At 36.7% G+C, this 18,464-nt stretch overlaps 1 protein-coding gene and 1 long non-coding RNA gene across 5 annotated transcripts in view; one reads left to right on the top strand and one right to left on the bottom strand.

The window, feature by feature from the left end:
- The window catches only part of LOC139975732 (uncharacterized), a 156,905-nt gene that overhangs the window by 70,455 nt on the left and 67,986 nt on the right, over positions 1-18,464 (top strand). The window lies entirely within an intron of this gene.
- LOC139975723 (solute carrier family 2, facilitated glucose transporter member 1-like) lies at positions 2,321-14,059 on the bottom strand. 3 transcript variants are annotated; one of them, XM_071983833.1, is made up of 12 exons: positions 13,860-14,057; positions 13,179-13,280; positions 12,593-12,753; positions 10,407-10,531; positions 8,920-9,035; positions 8,297-8,453; positions 7,847-8,040; positions 6,848-6,958; positions 6,374-6,475; positions 5,548-5,623; positions 5,020-5,147; positions 2,321-4,365 (listed from the first exon to the last, which is right to left on the bottom strand). In XM_071983833.1, exons 1-12 carry the CDS (start codon positions 13,923-13,925, stop codon positions 4,084-4,086), a joined length of 1,620 nt encoding a protein of 539 aa, XP_071839934.1. In that variant the 5' UTR covers positions 13,926-14,057; the 3' UTR covers positions 2,321-4,083. The 3 variants fall into 3 exon arrangements, with proteins under 3 accessions (XP_071839934.1, XP_071839936.1, XP_071839935.1); XM_071983834.1 differs by lacking the exon at positions 2,321-4,365 and adding an exon at positions 4,378-4,708 and having other exon boundaries at positions 13,860-14,059; XM_071983835.1 differs by lacking the exons at positions 10,407-10,531; positions 12,593-12,753; positions 13,179-13,280; positions 13,860-14,057 and adding an exon at positions 10,085-10,374 and having other exon boundaries at positions 2,322-4,365.

Below are 18,464 nucleotides of genomic sequence, written 5' to 3'. Positions count from 1 at the left end.
GAATAAATGTTAACGACACTCTTAGGTTGATTTATGAGTATTAAAGATATTAAATGGTGTACATTCCAATGAAACTCATACATCGAACCATGCCAGTTTACACAGTATTCCAAATACTGTGTGTCATTAGAGCCTGAGAATGTGAACACTAGAACCCGTATCATATATAGTAAAGGTTAGCTGACGAATAGAGTATCTGAAACTCAATACATATATGCTATATGACAATATCAAGTATTGATGGTACTATATACAACTGTGTTATTACACCGTCAGATATATAGCTTATATAGACGAATGATTATAAATTATTTGGATTTATCAATACCTTCCATGTACAAAAGTTAATATACGTTAAGCTGTAAAAATAGAACATTATTTCATTCTTGACCTTTGCCTTGCTACCCTAAGTTTTGTCTCTGTGTTTAGACATAAAACAGAAACTTCCAAGGTCAAAAAGCAGAGAACATAATGTTGGTATTTTTGAAGATTTTTTACAAAAACTCTTGAATTCTGTGAAACGTTTAATACCCATTGGTTGTTTATATTGAGAACTTGTTTTTATTCCCTTTCTTTTTAACGTAGACGAACTGTTGAAAAAAGAATCATTGATATTTTTTTTAAAGTTTTTTTTTAACTTCGTTTGACTATAGGATTAGTAAATACCGTTTCATATGTATCACCCACCAAATAAAGATCCAACAGCCCTTTAACATTTTTGGTAATTTTCAATAGTTTTCCTCTCCAAAATGCAGACAAACTATAATATATATATAGCAACACGAATTTTAGTACTAATTTGCTATAGTTGATTGTTTGCAATTAATTACAAAATTTCCAATACATACTTGGTACATAAAAATTTGTCTGATGTCGATTTATAGCCTTTATAAGTCAAACCCGTGAATATTCTTTCGATAGAAGACTTCTGATATTCACATTAATATCGAATTGTTTTCTATTTTGCAAACCCTCAGACCTTGTTAATCACCCGATTGTCATCGAATTTACTGTAGCTACCTGAAGTTTCACAAATTTGTAGCAATGTGAATATCGGGTGGAGTGATTTAGATTAAGCTTTGTTGATTATCTTAAGTAATTTGTGTTCTTCGCTTAAGGTTATCATACAAAGACGCTGGTCGTGGTGATAAGTGGATTTTCCAAACAAGTGCAAAGTAATGAATATGATTGAATTCATTTTAATTTATTTCATAAATAGTGTCTAAATCAAATTATGTTTAATACGTTCCGAAAATGTGTGAGTTTGTTTATAATATGATAAGAGTATATGAATATTTGATATAAACATGATAAGTTAATATCGATACTAAAAACTGGTTTTGGCAAACCAACATGGAAAATGCAGAGCTATTGCGCTAACTCTGAACACCGTAAATGTTAGTTAACCCATCCAGTCGTAACACCGTATCCTGTAACAGTGCTATTCAGTGACCCCAAGTTACATTCCTATACTGTACCACTGAAGAAAAAGGTTTGAATTTTCCAAACGGATGTTTTGCGTATGAAGAAAATATTTTCTGTTATCATTTAGTTGAATCGGTAATCATTTCCTACATAATAAACGCGTATTAGGTGAAACAGTCTTGTTAGTATAGGCTAACGTGTAAACTTAAAGCAAAAATATCATTAGTTTCTCGATTATTGGCTTTCATTTGGGGAAGAAACAAAACGTGCTGGCTGTAGATTATGTTATGTCTTATTTTGAGATGGCATAACTCGACAGGCTAAATCACTTGCTAAAGGATGACCTTTGACTCGATGTGTCTTATTCCAAGGAAAGAGAATGCCGGTAAAGTATCTATAACTGTTATATGCACCTTTAAATGTGCTCAAACTCCGAAATGCTCCTTTCAGGCTAACGTGATGTTGTCGTAGGCGCCTCGGTTCAGACCTCAATGCTAATTAATTGTTATAAAATTGTTATAATTCGGCCGTTATATAACTTCATAGAAACAACGGAGTAACATTGGATGACATTCAACACCATATATACGTCCATAACAAATATATTGTCAACATGTCATTTTGAGACCACAAATGCTTTCCCGTAGAGTTTTGAATTTCACCTTAGGAACTAACCTTATAGTATGTATGCTAGACTTTGTATTCCAGTCACTTTAACTGATGAACCTCAGCTGATTAAACTGTCATTTCTAAAAACATAAAAGTGGAATTTGAATGCAACCTGGATAGCTAAAAGTGTGTCTACAACATATCAACATTAGTTTTGTATCTTAAGACATCCTTTAAATTGACAGAAATTCGAGATCAAATGCTGACATCTGCTTTGGCGTACACTGTAACATGTTAAGAGGAAGTCTACAATTTAACTTAGAAAAGAAAGACAGATTGAAACTGTGTTTAGTAGTATTCTGGTCAGTTATTATTTTCAGTCATATTACAGTTTTATACAGCCGGGCATTTTTTTTTCACATGATTGCAATAAAAATTAACCACATGGTCGTTGGATATTAATATAATGAAAAATATAATATGCAGCAATCGGAAGTATTGCTTGAAAGCGCCAAAATTCAGTAAAGAATTTTATTCGGGAAAAGTTCTTTGCTTAATAAGATGAGATGACACACAGAAGACAATTAGACATCAATTTAACTGGCTTTCTCTTCCTTCAAGTCGTTTTCAAAATGAATAGATTTTCCAGATTACTACCTCAACAATAGGAACAAATTTCTGCTTATCCAATCTCTTTGAAGCTTTTATTTACTATACTTTTAGCTTTGATATTTCAGACATCGTTTTTTAGTTTCAAGACCGTCATGTTTCCAACTTTGCTATGAAGAATGAAATAAGGGTAAATCCTTCTTATACTTTAACATATATTTACCTCACTGAACTAATTTAGCATTCCCACAAGTTGGAGGGTCAGAACCTACGGTAGAGCACTTTAAGCAGTTCTAAGAAATGTTAGCACGTTAACGATAAAATGTGCTGATGATGATCTCAAAGCTCATGAAACAATAGTTATAGACAAACTGACATATTTTAACTCATATTTCGATTCATCTAAAATTAATTGTGAGAAACTCGTTCAAGAGTAATTAAGTACAACATTTACGAAAAGAAGAAACCAATGTTATAGAGAGCTTGTGAATTGAAGTATCCATTTCTCAGCTTCATAGCTTCTTTCGTTGTTGAAATATGAAATACTAAAATTATTAACTTTTCAATGAGATGACGTCATTGCTCAATTATTTATGGGCTACGCCAAAATGTGCTTCCGTTTTCCTGTAACGTTGAAATTATTTTATAATCTTTAAATAAAATAAGTCAATTGTACGACGAGATGTTATTTATATGAATGATGAAATGATTTCATACCAACTACCCAGTATGTTTTAATTTCATCAGTGAAAAAAAAGGAGAAAAAAAAGCAATTTGATGTGTTGTCTATGGATGACGTCACAAATTATTGCGCAATCTGTGAATATCCATATTTCATTAGTTATATCTCATCAACGAAAGAAGCCACCAAGATGGGAATTGGGCCAAAGTCTTGTTCATATGTTTTGAAATCTTACAATGTGTTATACATATAAAGATGAAACAAACCTAACCTTTATCATTTTTATATTATGATATAAGATACACCTGAGGAACAAAAACCTAGGAATATCTCAGAAATTGTTTTGTTCCAAGTGGAAGATACTATATATAGTATACAAATATCTTGCACAAAAGAATGAAGGCTTGAACAAGTCTAACCACGACACCATCTATCCACATATGATTACTTTATTAACGTTTCTCGTTAATTATTAAGCTTTCATTTCTGAAATTAAAGATGGGGGTTTGCAACAACAACAACAAAATTCACATCACCTAAATACAAACATTGCCGGTTTAAGTGTTAAAGAATAAAAGTTGGGGGGGGGGGGGAATATATAGGTGCCCTGACTTCTTGAAATATTTTATCGAAAATTGACAATACCGCACCACATGATACGACTTTTAAACCCCGATTTACCTTTAACCGGAGCAAGACCTTCTTGAGATATGTGGGGTAGGTGTACAACATACACACACGTAACTCAATCTATTGGTTTAAAGATAAGTGTCTGTGGTTGATCTGTTTATAGCTCCATGGGTTGATTCAGTGTCCTCTGGTTGATAAACTGGGTTTATTATGCCCGCTGGGTATATTATGCCCGCTGGGTCATCGCTGCCCGATTTGCTTGTCGAATTTGGATTTGAGCCACTTTTGAACGACGCCGTGATTTGTTCAAATGTGCGTCCCTTGGTCTCGGGCACATAGAAGGCGGTCATAAGAGTGTAAAGGAAACTGCACATTGCGAAAATTAAGAATGTGTAGCCGTTCATAATATCCTGAAATGGAGAAATGTACATCAAAACTTATGATATAATTCGGTATGAAATAGATTTTGTTTAATTTTCATCTGTTCATTTTGGACAGCTGGAATTGGATAAGAGACAAATTGTTGGATGGACGGATCATTTCAAGAATGAAAACTGAATTGATAGAGGGGTGAGTAGATCCCTGTTTAGTTGTGTATTAGCTTGCCAGTGAAGGCATAGGCCAGATCCACTGTTGAAAACACCCATGCGCATCCACAGCAGCCCTGTTCTCTTTTCCACTAACGCGTGCAGGCAGGGCATGGTACTTTATTCGGAGTTGCAAACGATTGCCTGTGACATGCGAGAGCTCCCCCTGACATCAGCACAAAAAAAAATTAAAACTTAAAAGATTTGGTATAACATGGGTATGTTGTCGAAATTCATGGCAGTTCAAAAATGTTTGGAGGCCTAGGGCTTTTATTCAATCAGTCCACCCCATTAACCCCCCCCCCCCCCTATACACAGACGAATCCACGAACCCCAAACTTAGCAAGACCCCTTAATAATAGAATTCTTCTAACTTGATTTACGAAATATATATATAGAGTCAGCAATATAATGACGATACCACACCACATGGTGTCATCTATTTTAATGTTTTGTTTGAAGTTGTTGAATACTTACCTTTAGATAAGGAAATAATAATCCCACCAGAAAGTTACTGTACCAGTTTGCTTGTGCTGAGATGGACATAGCAGCTGCACGTGGACCCTGGGACCATATCTCGTGAACTATCACGAATGGTATTGAAGCTAAAGGAAAGTGAAAATAAACATATCGAAACTGTATATTTCATGAAAAGTTAACAATAATTATGCTAAATGCATAATACGTAAATCCAGCATTCGATCAGTTTTAAACTGATGTGTGCGCGTGCGCTTGCGCATGCGCGTGTGCGTGTGTTGTATATTCGAATTAGAATGTTTTTTGGACATGCGATTGTTATCTTTAGCAAACTAAGTTCGGGTGATGAGATATGTTGAGAATTTAATCTCATTCAGTTCTGTCACTCTCATTGATAACTAGAAAAAGCTGGCTTTTTAACCACCAAACGTCCTTGCACTTGCTTGTAAAACCTAAAGTTTATACTGTGAAATTTTTAAAGGTAGTGTCGGTTACCGGCCAAGAATTGTTGCCATAGTTTAACTTTACCTGCTCCAAAATGAAATGCCACAAGGAAGAGATACACCATACCAAGAGAGATCCATTTCAACCAGTCAAAGCGGTACTAAAAAACAACAGATAACTGAAAATAAAGCGTCCTAGCATACAGCGTACTATTACTTAACGTGACACACGCTTTGTTACTTCCTATACGTTTATTAATGTAAAGGCTAGGTGTATTTTAATGTGTTTTAAAATAGACTGTGAGTTAACACGATATGAAGCTTCTTCTAAAACCGTGCACAATTACAACTCTCAGAACAAAGGATTAGTTGGTATATATGATTTTTGTTATAATCCGACCATATAGCCTCTTACAGACTTAAAGAAATTATATATACGTGTAAGATCATTGCATTAATTTCACCAACTTCTTACTTGTCTCCCCCTCTTACACCATTTTTTTTTTAATTGAGTAAAGTTTTCTTTTCCGGTAACTCTACCTATTTCCATTGGCGAAACCACTCAGTGCCTTCCTCAAATCGATCGTGTATGAACAGTTCTTTACGGCCTTATAGCAAAATTCGATTCTTGTTGTTCAAGTATCTCTTAAAGATACAGATACCTTATACTGTTTATCAAACAGCACTAACAAAATCTTTACTGTCATTTATGAGACTACAAAAATCCTTATTTTTGTTCTAGGTAAATATATTTAACGTTGTTCAAGTATCCCTTAAAGATACAGATACCTTATATTGTTTATCAAACAGCACTAACAAAATCTTTCTACTGTCATTTATGAGACTACAAAAATCCTTATATTTTTTTTTTAGGTAAATATATTAATCTTTCCATAAAATGTTGTACCCACTTGAAAACTGATTGAGAAAGCCAAAACAGTAGAGGAAACAGTTACAACAGCAACTGAATAAAGAAGCAAATTTCTACGTCCAAACTTGTCCACCAAAAATATCTGTTGATAGAAACAATAAAACCTCTGCTTATCTTCTGTTTCATCTAAATATCCTATATAAGGTCAATAATAAGTCGAGACCTATATCGGATAAAGAACTTTAAAACAAACTGGCTTCCTTCTTTTATGCAAGCACAAGCAAAACATTAAGGGCCCTTGGTTTACACTCGTATAGGGGGAAATGAATGCAAATTTCACTATAGAATGGTGAGAGTATGTTCCTCTGTAACATATCAAAAAGACATTTTTACATGGTCTATTCTTTTAAGTATTGTTTTAACGTTAACTATTCAGCTTTAACTATTACTGCAATCCCACTGCTGCCACCAGTTAACCAGTAAAATGTTTCATCATTAATCATAGCCTACATACCGAAATTATACTTGTCACTATGCTGATGACACCTATGCCTACCACGGCATAACCCGTTTGCCTGTCGTCTAGGCCAGTCAGTTCGTATAACTCCGTGGAATAGAACAGGATCTGTGAAGCAAGCAACATTAATAACAAAGATATTGATTGCAGGCGTTATTGCTGGCGTCCCATGGATTATAACGTTGAATTATGTTTGACCGAGCCTGCCATATTCAAGCATAATAAGATCCCTCTCGACATGAGAAGGATATGTCTATATATGGTTACAACCATTTAGTTGCTCAAAATGATTGAATAATTAACCATGCAATATAGAATATTTGGTCTTCTGCCAAATTTAACAGAAAGTTTGATTTATTTCATTAGCAATTCTTTGAAAGTTTAACACCGGCTGCACACTGCCGACGCAAGCCGACTGTCATTACTCGGAAGAATCGTGGATAGTCGGACGGTGTTCGTGTTCCTTAAACTATGACTGATCAAGTGTTTACCAGTTTTAAGTCACATCGGCTTCAGTCGGGAATACTGCAGAAATTGGAAGCATTTTCCCGAATTTCAGTTGGCAGTGTCCGGCGGTGATTCTTGTTTGGACCGGAAAAGTTCAAATCCAAGTGTAACCCATCACAGGGAAATAATTTTCCACGTGACGTAAAGCGCTGATCTTCATTGTGCGTTTTAATCAACCTTTCCGTGCGCCGGGGGGGGGGGGTGGGAGGGGTCGGAGAGGGTCTACATATAGTTTAGGTTTGAGGGCTATTGACAATAGAAACCCCACACCCACTCCCACATCCACTCCCACTCCCACCAACTGTGTTGCGTGTCGATACCTGGTGAAACTGGGAATGAAAGGTTCCTCCGCTCCACTCCACTCCATCCCCTTCTCCTACCTCCAACAACTTTAACCTTTCTTACAATTCGATATTTACTTATTTCCTTTTGGTGTTATTTTCTACACCTTCCTCATTTTTGGAGGGTTTACAAGTTATATAGTCTTACCGCATTGATACCAGTCAACTGTTGTCCAGCATGCACACAGACCGAGATAATGAGAGGTTTCTTCCAATCCGGGTTTCTTATCATCAGAACATCCCATATACCGACTTTCTCGCTTTGGCGTTGCTCTTTTGCTTCTTCTTCTAACTCCTTCATTTCCTCGTCAACATCATCTAAGCCACGGAGTCTCATTAACGCTAATCACAATATTTTTGGAGAAAAAAATCACACCGTTACTTTATTTCTGACCAACACTAGGAAAAGTCTAATTTAATATTTGCTCTAATTTAGATTCTTCCAAGTTGTGGTTTATGTTATATTTAACAAATTAATACACTGGAAATATGCCACCATGCACCCTATCCTCTCCCCTCCTCGCCCCTTTACAAATCACATACATTTATTACAGCAGTAAGGGCGGTAGTCTATTTGAATTGTTTATTCAGATCTCACCTTGTCTACACTTGACTTCTTTTCCCTTCATAAAAAGCAATCTTGGACTCTCGGGACAAAATGGAAGTATGAATAGTTGAATGATGCTAGGTACCGCAGTTAAGGCGAGAAGGATAGGCCAACCTGTGTTGTAGTCGAATGCATAAATTCCAAGAATCTGAGGAATGGAATTAAATATCCAATTCTCGCGGGCGGAATGATACTTTCATCGTCTTGTATGAAACGTTACTTTCTTAACAATTATACATTGTTTTAGGTAATCAGTTCAGTATTTACTTAAGATTATACCATACATGCTTGGGCGTGAATGGTTGGCGTCATTCCAATTCTTTTTACACATAGTCAGTGACGTCATTTGTGACAAACATGAATGTGTTGTTGTATGCCAGCCGATACTCATTGCTAGTACAGTAACTACTGGTGCCACCTGTAACACATGTTACCGTGTTACGAACACAAAGGTGTCAATCTCAGCTAGAAATTTATGATGAAATCCTCAAACTTGGCAAGGTACGTAAAGGAATTTGGAGATATGATTAAGATGTTTTAGCTCATATTTCCTCTGTAAACATGTCACAGAAGTCATTAAGTTGTATGTCATTTTGTGTTAAACCCATGCATACCTGTGCAATAAGTAAACCACAATTCAGGATAACCTGGTGTATTATAGCAATCCCTCCACGTCGATTGGCAGGAGATATCTCGATGAGGTAGAGCGGAACAATGGTGATACTTAAACCTATACAAAGATTATATATTAAAGTAAAATAAAACTGTTAGTAAACTGCTAATCCACTAGAGAGCCATGTGTAGGAGAATGTGTAAAGTAAGTTGGCCTGACGTTTCGATCCTAGCAGGATCTTCTTCAAACAGGCTAAATGATAAGTAACAGTAACAGAAGGTACAAATACACGCACAGAATACAGACAGGTTAATGAGCATGGTGAACACAAAGAGATAGATGTAAGGGGATAAGTAGACAAGGGATGGAGAGAAGAAAGAAAGAAACCAACAGGGGAAGAGGAGAGGTAGGAGATAAACAGTGGAGGGACAAAGAGAAGATGAGATAAGATTATATATTATCAAATATGAAAATGCTTGCTACCAAAACTGAAGGCACAAGTAGGAAATCCCAAATAAGTTCGGTTAAAATGATCAACATGTCTGAGGTACTTCGTCATCCACATAATACAGTGTAGTACACATGAACCATACGGTTAAGATGTAGTTTGCGACATGACTATATGAACCTATTTGAACTTCATTGACTGATTAAGCAACAACAAAAACTATTTTTGAAGCCGCGTTGATTTTATAAATATTGCACCATATGCCGCCATGTTTATAGATATAACACAAAGTACTTATTAGCTACGAAAAAAATAATATTTAAGATGTGTACAAAACAAAATTGGTACACATATGATAAAGTACCTTTGTGAACATAATACTAATATTAAAATAAACTTACCACCGTACAAACCAATCACAAACCTTCCTACAATAACCATCTCATAGGTATTTATTGTGTAACTAAGGCCCATAAATAAAGCTCCAACAATGGAGATAAAATTGGAGAAAAGCAATGTGTGAATAAGCAACAACAAAAAGCATATTTGAAGCCACGTTTATTTTGTTAAATATTGCACCATGTGCCTGCATGTTTATAGAATAACACAAAATTATAAGCTACGAAAAAAGAATATTTAAGATTTTTACAAAACAAAATTGGTACACATATGATAATGTACCCTTGTGAACATAATACTAATATTGAAATAAACTTACCACCGTACAAACCAATCACAAACCTTCCTACAATAACGATCTCATAGTAATTTGTTGTGTAACTAAGGCCCATAAATAAAGCTCCAACAATGGAGATAAAATTAGAGAAAAGCAATGTGTGATTAAGCAACAACAAAAAGCATATCTGAAGCCACGTTGATTTTGTTAAATATTGCACCATGTGCCTGCATGTTTATAGATATAACACAAAGTACTTATAAGCTACAAAAAGAAGAATATTTAAGATTTTTACAAAACAAAATTGGTACACATATGATAAAGTACCCTTGTGAACATAATACTAATATTGAAATAAACTTACCACCGTACAAACCAATCACAAACCTTCCTACAATAACCATCTCATAGTAATTTATTGTGTAACTAAGGCCCATAAATAAAGCTCCAAAAATGGAGATCAAATTGGAGAAAAGCATTGTTCCTTTCCTGAAAAACAAAAAAGATTGCATATTCTTATGTCAATGTGTTTGCTAAAGGGTGTTAAGGGTTATAGAAGTACTATCAACCCTCTTATAGTTGAGACACTGTTTCCGTTATGAATAAGACAGATAACAAGATTACAGTAAATTGTCTTTTGGGTTTTGCACATCATGTGTTAGCATACATCGTAACAATACTAATTGCCTTGAATATTTTTTTCATATTTCCATATCGGCCCTCTTATGTGTCCCCCCCCCCCCGCCCCTTCTGTTAAATTGCCTCCTGGCCATAGCCAGACAAAACCGACATTTGTCCTCAACTCATAAGCTACAACATAAATCATATGAGTACTCCATTACGCGGTTACATAATCCCAGCAAGTTGCTGTATATAGTCACTGACTATTAAAGCAGCATTTTGCGTTAGGTCTCCGTTTTCTACTTTTTTGACATGTCCTTCGAATTTTTTACATATTTCAATCACAAAACAGCAATCTAAGATATTAGCCAAGTTTTTCCTTGCCAACAACGTTAATTGGCGAGTAATTAAGGATATTTGCAGATAATGAGAAAAGTGTCCACGACAAATTCCACATTTAAAATTAATCGCATACAGTTCCCCAAACCCACTAGTTTGAATTCAACCAATCAGAGATGCAGGTTTAGTTATGAGCCGTTGCTTAAAATAGATGCAAGACTTTGCGATGGTACAACCAGGGAGTTGTTATGGAACTCCCTGGTACAACTGTACATAAATCAAGCATGGTGTTATATTACGTATTGGTCAAATCGTAGTGTTTAAATATTCATATCATGGGCGAGGTTTATTGGGATCCCAAAGGAAAATATCTTGGAGAAAACAAAGTTGAGAGTTGCAAATTTTTCGATTTTTATGCCACCATTCGAAGTAAGATTTAAATAGATAAGCTAGTTATGTATGTCGTTATGGCATATTAGAGTTAGTGAGGTTGAGAAAAATCATAGAAAAGGACGCAAAATGCTGCTTTAAAGTGGGACATTTTGGTAACGTTTTTTCTGCCTTTTATATCACTAGGTGAGTTCAAGCATATGCGCGTATAGTCCATTATTTATAGTTACTATTGTTTTATTGTATCCCTATTGTTGATTGTGTTCGTAAGGTGTATTGAGTTCCTATTGTAAACTGTGTCCCTATTATTCATTTTTGTCCCTGTTGGCTATTTTGTCCCTGTTGGATAATATATTTTGTCCCTTTTGGTTATTTAGTCACTATTGGTTATTTTGTGGCTCTTAGTCAAAATTGTTTAGAAATCTCAGTTGGAAGGTTATATTACTTTACGTTACTAGCGAGGCATTTTCAATTTCAAACATTCCAATTTTGCACAATTTTTGCAGTTTTTGTGGGAGGGGAGGGGGGAGTCTATGATCCATGGACCCTACTTTGACCATACGAGGTACTTTGAATTCTGACTGCCGCACACCCAACACTTTGTCACCGAATTATCCATGGTTAATAATAGGGCCACTAACTTAGGAATGGATAGCTCAGTTGGTTAAAAACATAAACATGCCTTTCCGACGTCAAAAACTCATATTTTGTTCCGGGCAATAACTTGATGAAAATGCTTTACCTCACAAGAAAAGACAACTAAATAAATGCTGTGTTTAAGGGCTTACCTCCCAAGAAAGTCAGCTATATAAATATTGTGTAAGACTTCTACCTCCCACGAATATCAGCTATATATATATGAATATTTCGTAATATGCTTTACCTACCAAGAAAGTCGGCTAAATAAATGTCCTATTAAGGGCTTTACCTCGCAAGAATGTCAGCCATATAAATAGTGTGTAAAACTTTTACCTCCCACGAATATCAGCTACATATATAAATATTTCGTAATATGCTTTACGCCCAAGAAAGTCAGCTATATAAATATTGTGCAAGACTTTACCTCACAAGAAAGTCGGCTAAATAAATGTCACGTTTAAGGGCTTTACCTCCCAAGAAAGTCAGGTATATAAATAGTGTGTAAGACTTTTACCTCCCACGAACATCTGCTATATATATAAATATTTCGGAATGCTTTACCTCCCAAGAAAGTCGGCTAAATAACTAGACGACAATGCTCCAAGAGCGCCTCCTACGCAAAAGACGGAAACAGTGGTAGACCAGAGCCATAAGCTGGCAGTTTCACTTAGTGGTTCATCTCTCCTATCTACTTGAGACTCGTTGTAAAAATTCCGTATACGCTTCAAGATAAAAAAAAAAAAACATTAGCAGAAAGGAGACGTTACTTGCAAGAAATTCTGTTTCTTTCTATACTTGATATGAAGTTGTAAGTTTAAATCTAACACGATAGTGTGAAGCTATTTTTTTTTTTATGAAATAGTTGTAACGATGAGATACAAATTAAAGAGGTCGATTCCTTTTTTAATCAGTGCTTACAATAACAGAAATTCACGACTACTGGCAGCACATCAAAACAATCGAACAATCTGTTTTTATGCATATATGCAAATTTTTGTTGTAGCTATATCGTATTACACAAATTACAAATGTAAAAACTTACAATAGCGGCCCCATGACATGACATATAAAACCCAGTTGCTCTCATTTCAGAAAGAGATTTTTTAGTTACATATTTTTGGTGTTATGCATATTAAATATGACTTACATCTGACGGTCCCGTGAGGACTCCAAGTTGATAACCGAATTGAAAAGATCCGGATATACAAGCCACTACTGACAATGCTAGCAAGCGAAACGTCACGTCGCCCTAGAAGAACAACGAAGTAAGAAAAAAATGCTTGGTTTTGCACAATTCTGTGGATCTGTTATTTTGTATGTGCATTCTTTTCATATGAGTTTTGATACCCTGCCACTTTTACAGAACATTTAGTTCTCCACTGTGATATTCTGTGGAATTAACCTAACGGTTTGAGCTTGCAATGATCTCACAATATTGAAGCCAGATAAAAGTTGGTGTCATAATAATCAGGACATTTTATGGTTCTTCCAATAACGGTTTATGAAGATTCTTTTCGGTGGTCACCCCCCCCCACACGCCAAACACCGCCAAACCCCATGTACACTCCCCCCCCCCCCAACTTTATCGCTCATTTGCAAAACACTACAAATAAAGCAGAAAACCTCTCACAAAGTCGGTATAGCTTTTCGTAGGGTGGAGGTTGAATTACTAAGGCACAAATATTTTCATTAAAGGCAACCTAGAAATATTACATTTGCACGCGGGCGCGCGTCTGTGTGTTTTATCTTAGAAAGCAAAAAATGCACTTCACGTGTAATATATCTTGGAATATAATTTAAACAAAATAATGTGTGCGAATAATCCTACCGTGACAGCACCATGTTTGGTAATACTTGTTCCAGCATGTTTGGTATTACTTGTTCCAGCATCCATCTTAGATCTTGATCACACTGCTGATGTGGATTCCAATAGGAAGTTCACTCTAGGCTTATAGTCTGAATTACTCACCCAATAACATCAAGTACACCGTAGATTAAAGAGCAACAGTAACATACGACTGTAAAGGGGACCAGAGTTCATAAAGTGACTTATGAAAATAAATTGAAGTGGAACTTAAACCAGTGTAACAGATAAAATGGTTTATGTTCAAATAACAATGCCTCCTTATATCAAACCATGTGGACTTGAAAATCTATTTCAGATAAGGTTATATAGAGCTTTTGGAAAGAAAATATCTACTTCAAACCCATAACGTATACTCAAGGTTTACGGTGACGCCATATACATATAAGGTACATCGAGTTCGGTGATTGGTCAGTGAATGCTATCACGTGACAGTATATGTATACGTAATTCATATATATTAGTCAGAATGTATACTTTCTTGAGTAATTCTAGCAATATGTGGCCATGGCAAGCAATCTATACTACACCGTTAATCAGAATGTTTTGCTCTTCTGTAGTGCCCGAATCAATTTCTCTTCATGTTTGACCATGACAACTGCATTGTCCCTGTTTTCGCGTTGCGGTGATTATTCTCATTTTGAGCAAATAGGGGTAGTGCAGTATGCCATTTGAAAACTTCAATCTATGCTCTGGCGACTTCGTAGAGTGAATATAATGAAATTTTACATTTCTGTATCAAGGAATTAATTGTTGTACATATTTCCGTCCCTTTCCCGCTTACTTACATGTCTCAGCACAATGTTAGTACTCTAGGTCTACTGTGCATAGAACGATACGCAAACATTTTAGCTGGTGTTTACTTTTCAGCGGGTAGTCGCTTCCGGTCAACCAGCCTCGTCCAACTCATTCTACATCCCAAGGGTCCAAAACCTATTCTGTGCGTGAATAACGTTATGTACCCATGTGATTATACTATATGGACGTAGTGCATACTGTTGATGCAAAAAAGCCCACGACGCGACTAACTCTTCCCTAGAAACAAGCGATCGTTTCATATATCTGTGATACACAGAAAGTTATCTACCAAGAACAAGCTATAAGTGTAAACTAATTAAGTGAACATAGAACAAACTATAATGACATTTATTTTTCTCTATTGTAATGTGGTTGTGTAACTATGACGGCGCCTTGTAGGCCTATAGCTCGGTAGAGTTGGTATCTTATTTCGCGCTCTATAGGGAAGTTACACGGTAGGCTATTTACAGAAGCCTAGCTCCAAGAAGCTCCACTTAAAATAAATGATTAAAAAGTTCCTACGATTTCAGGGATGATTTATTTTCTCCGTTTCTCAATTAATGTTCAATTGTTAAAGTACTTCAAAATACTAATTACAAACAATTTGATAAATTATACGACCTCCACAACCATCGTGTCTATTGGCTCATTCAACTTTTACAAACCCCCTTGCCTCTAAAGAGCTGCTCGACTAGTCCTCGCCCTAGTCCTAGTCCTCTTCCTCGTCCTCTTCCTCGTCCTAGTCCTCGTCCTCGTCCTCTTCCTCGTCCTTGTCCTCGTCCTAGTCCTAGTCCTCGTCCTCTTCCTCGTCCTAGTCCTCGTCCTCTTCCTCGTACTAGTCCTCTTCCTGGTCCACGCCTCGACCTCTACCTGGTCCTCGTCATTGTCTTCGTCCTGGTCATCATCCTCGTCATCTGCATCATCCTCGTCATCGTCCTGGTACTTGGATCCTTGTCCTAGTTCTTGTCTTAGTCCTTGTCCACGTCTCGTCCTAGCCTCCTTGTCCACGCCTCGTCCTCGTCCACGCCTCTTCCTCTTCTTGGTCCTCGTCCACGGTTAGTCCTCGTGCACGCCTCGTCGTCTTCCTGAGCCTAGTCCTTATCCACGCTTCGTCCTCTTCCTGGTACTAGTCTTCGTCCACGCCTCGACTTCCTATTCCTTGTTCTCTTCCTGGTCCTAGTCCTCGTCCACGCCTCGTCTTCTTCCTGGTCATAGTCACTGTCCTGGTCCTGGTCATTATCCTCGTCATCTGCGTCATCCTCGTCATCATCCTGGTCCTTGTCCTAGTTCTTGTCCTGGTCCTCGTCCATGTCCTCGTCCCTGTTTATTTATTTGTCCTAGCCTTTGTCTATGTCTCTGTCTTATAAACATTGTACATCGTGAATGATCGTGAAGTCATAGAGTATAGTAACTTATAGTAAAATAACAGAAATCTTGAGGTTCAGTAAAGTGTTCTTGTCATATATACTATATCTATTCCTATTTTAATTTTAATTTCATAAAATCTGTAATAGTTTCAAAAACTTGGATGCTACAACTGATAAGGATACAACCGGATACATTTGCCTTTGATTGTAAACTATTAAAGGGTGTGAAGACTCGCGCAAAAAGAAACGTCTAATGCCGGTGATCTAACCTAGTTTCGAATGAGGTGTAACAGAAGTGTTAGACACCACCATCGATCCCAGAAAATACGCACACAGCTTGCTACCTTCGGTAATTAGACACTAGTGTACAGTCAGTACATACAGCTGCGGTCAATACCCACATCACAGTACAAACGATACAGCGATGGACATCTCAGGTCTAGCTAAAGATAACAAGGTATCACGTTTCATTACTGTCTGCATTTTGTAGCGACAAGCAGAAAACTTCACTTGCAAGTAACGGAAAGTTAACTTTTTTTTCAGAGCGCGGCACGCAGTTTGGGGCGAGTCTTCAATGCCTTTAACTGGAATAACCTTTGTGAATATTTTTAATACACACACATCAAGTTATAGTACCATATATATGTATTTGTGATTGATATAAATCCAGCTTTAAAACCTATTCTTGTTAAAGATATAGGCCTATTAACTCTTTCATTAGCTTAATGTTGAAGTGCGAAGTTAAATGTGTAGTTAATAACTAGTTCTTGTCCATTTACGTAGGTTAGAAAGGTTTATTTTACATGGATAACCATTATAGGCTATTAAGCTGCTTAAAATATGCAAAGTTTTGAAATGTATTCATTTTGCTATGATAAGTGCATTGCGCAATATGATCTGCTGCCGTACATGAAAATATCATCGTTTCACAATGGTTTGTTTCTGTTTTGTCTATTCTGATGGAATTAGGACCCATCCACAATTGAAACCGTACTGCCGTCACGTGATTAAACCTTACCAACTTTAGAGTAACATTTGTCACGGAAATGGCATAATTTCTTTTTCAATGGTTTCATCATGTACAGTTTCAAAGAAAAAGAACATCATTTTTTTTTGTGTAGTCTGTGTATGACGTCACAGATTATTTTACAAATACACTCATCCAAAATGAATCGCATATTAATAATAGCATTAATAATCATACTAATAATAATAGCTTGTAGTCGGACAAAATTAATTAGCACATATTCACAATCTTTATATATTGTTTAATTAATAAAGTCTCAAACTTCTTAATCCCTACGAGCATGGGCGGGATTACGGGGGGCAAGAGGGGGCATTTGCCCCCCCCCCCCCCACTTTTTCCCAGACCTTAGTTGACTTTTTTGTCGTTCTTGCAGACATATGTGCATAACCCTGATCGACATTATTCCCCTACAACAGCTCTATCAAATAGGCCTATTTGTTTCGAATCTAAGTCGAATTTGTGTTTAACATCGTAACGTGTAGCATGCAGAATAACTGGAGCTGGAGCTAGCACATTGATCGCAGCACAGGTTACGAATCCTGAAGCTAACACACTAGCGATTCAATTCTGCATGTGATGAATCCGCGGCATGTGCTACAGTGCTAGCTTCAGGAATTGATTTTCAACGTTGCTGCTCTACTGAATGCGTTGAATAACTAAATCCAGAGGAACGATTTACGAAGCCAGATTTTGCATATTGGGTATATCAATAATTAAATTAAATACACTGACACATGACACCCCCCCCCCCCCTGATAATCTGGCAATAGTTCAAACATAATGCTGGTACTGCCAGGTAATAATTTCATTTTCAAAATCTCAGCCAGTACTATGAAATGACCCGTAAATATTGCTCCATGTTGTACCAAGTCGCATTGTAAAATCCAAAAAGTCACCCCGCCTCGACTTCAGTGGGGACGGAACTGGTGGACTTGAGGGCTTATCCCCCATGAAAAAAGTGGGGGTGGGGGTAAAGGTATGTTCAGCCCCCAATATTTGCCAAGTGCTCCAAGAAGTGGGGACCGCGGGGAGAATTTCGAAGTGGGTGCTGAACATATTCTTGATCGGTCCAATGCACAATATGCTAATAATTTTAGGGGGAAAGGACTGTCTAGATGCGATTTATTGTTATCAGAGGTGTCATTTTTGCTGATCTAGGATTTCCTTTTTGCTTAAATTTCGACGCGCCGCACCAACTGATGGTGGTGCACCGTATGTGGCGTATAAGCTTCAGTTGTACATCGCCATATAAGTTCTTCTATCCGTCCTCCCTAAATTTACACACGTTCATTAATTGTTTAGATGCAATGTAAAGCCTATATGGGTGTTAAATTTACCGATCTAAGGGTACCTTTCATCGAAAATTTCGACGCTCCT

Source organism: Apostichopus japonicus, chromosome 11 (genome assembly GCF_037975245.1).
Source record: "Apostichopus japonicus isolate 1M-3 chromosome 11, ASM3797524v1, whole genome shotgun sequence".
NCBI classification, from domain to species: Eukaryota; Metazoa; Echinodermata; class Holothuroidea; order Aspidochirotida; family Stichopodidae; genus Apostichopus; species Apostichopus japonicus.
Note: the sequence above shows the minus strand (reverse complement) of the source record. Positions and strands in the feature narration are given on the sequence as shown.

Coding starts and splice junctions, on each gene's coding strand:
- LOC139975723 (XM_071983833.1), bottom strand. CDS start 13,925: ATGGATGCTGGAACAAGTAATACCAAACATGCTGGAACAAGTATTACC. Junction 9,036..10,406: donor TGTGATTGGTTTGTACGGTG/GTAAGTTTATTT, acceptor ATCTTTGTATAG/GTTTAAGTATCACCATTGTT. Junction 6,476..6,847: donor TAGTGACAAGTATAATTTCG/GTATGTAGGCTA, acceptor TTCTATCAACAG/ATATTTTTGGTGGACAAGTT.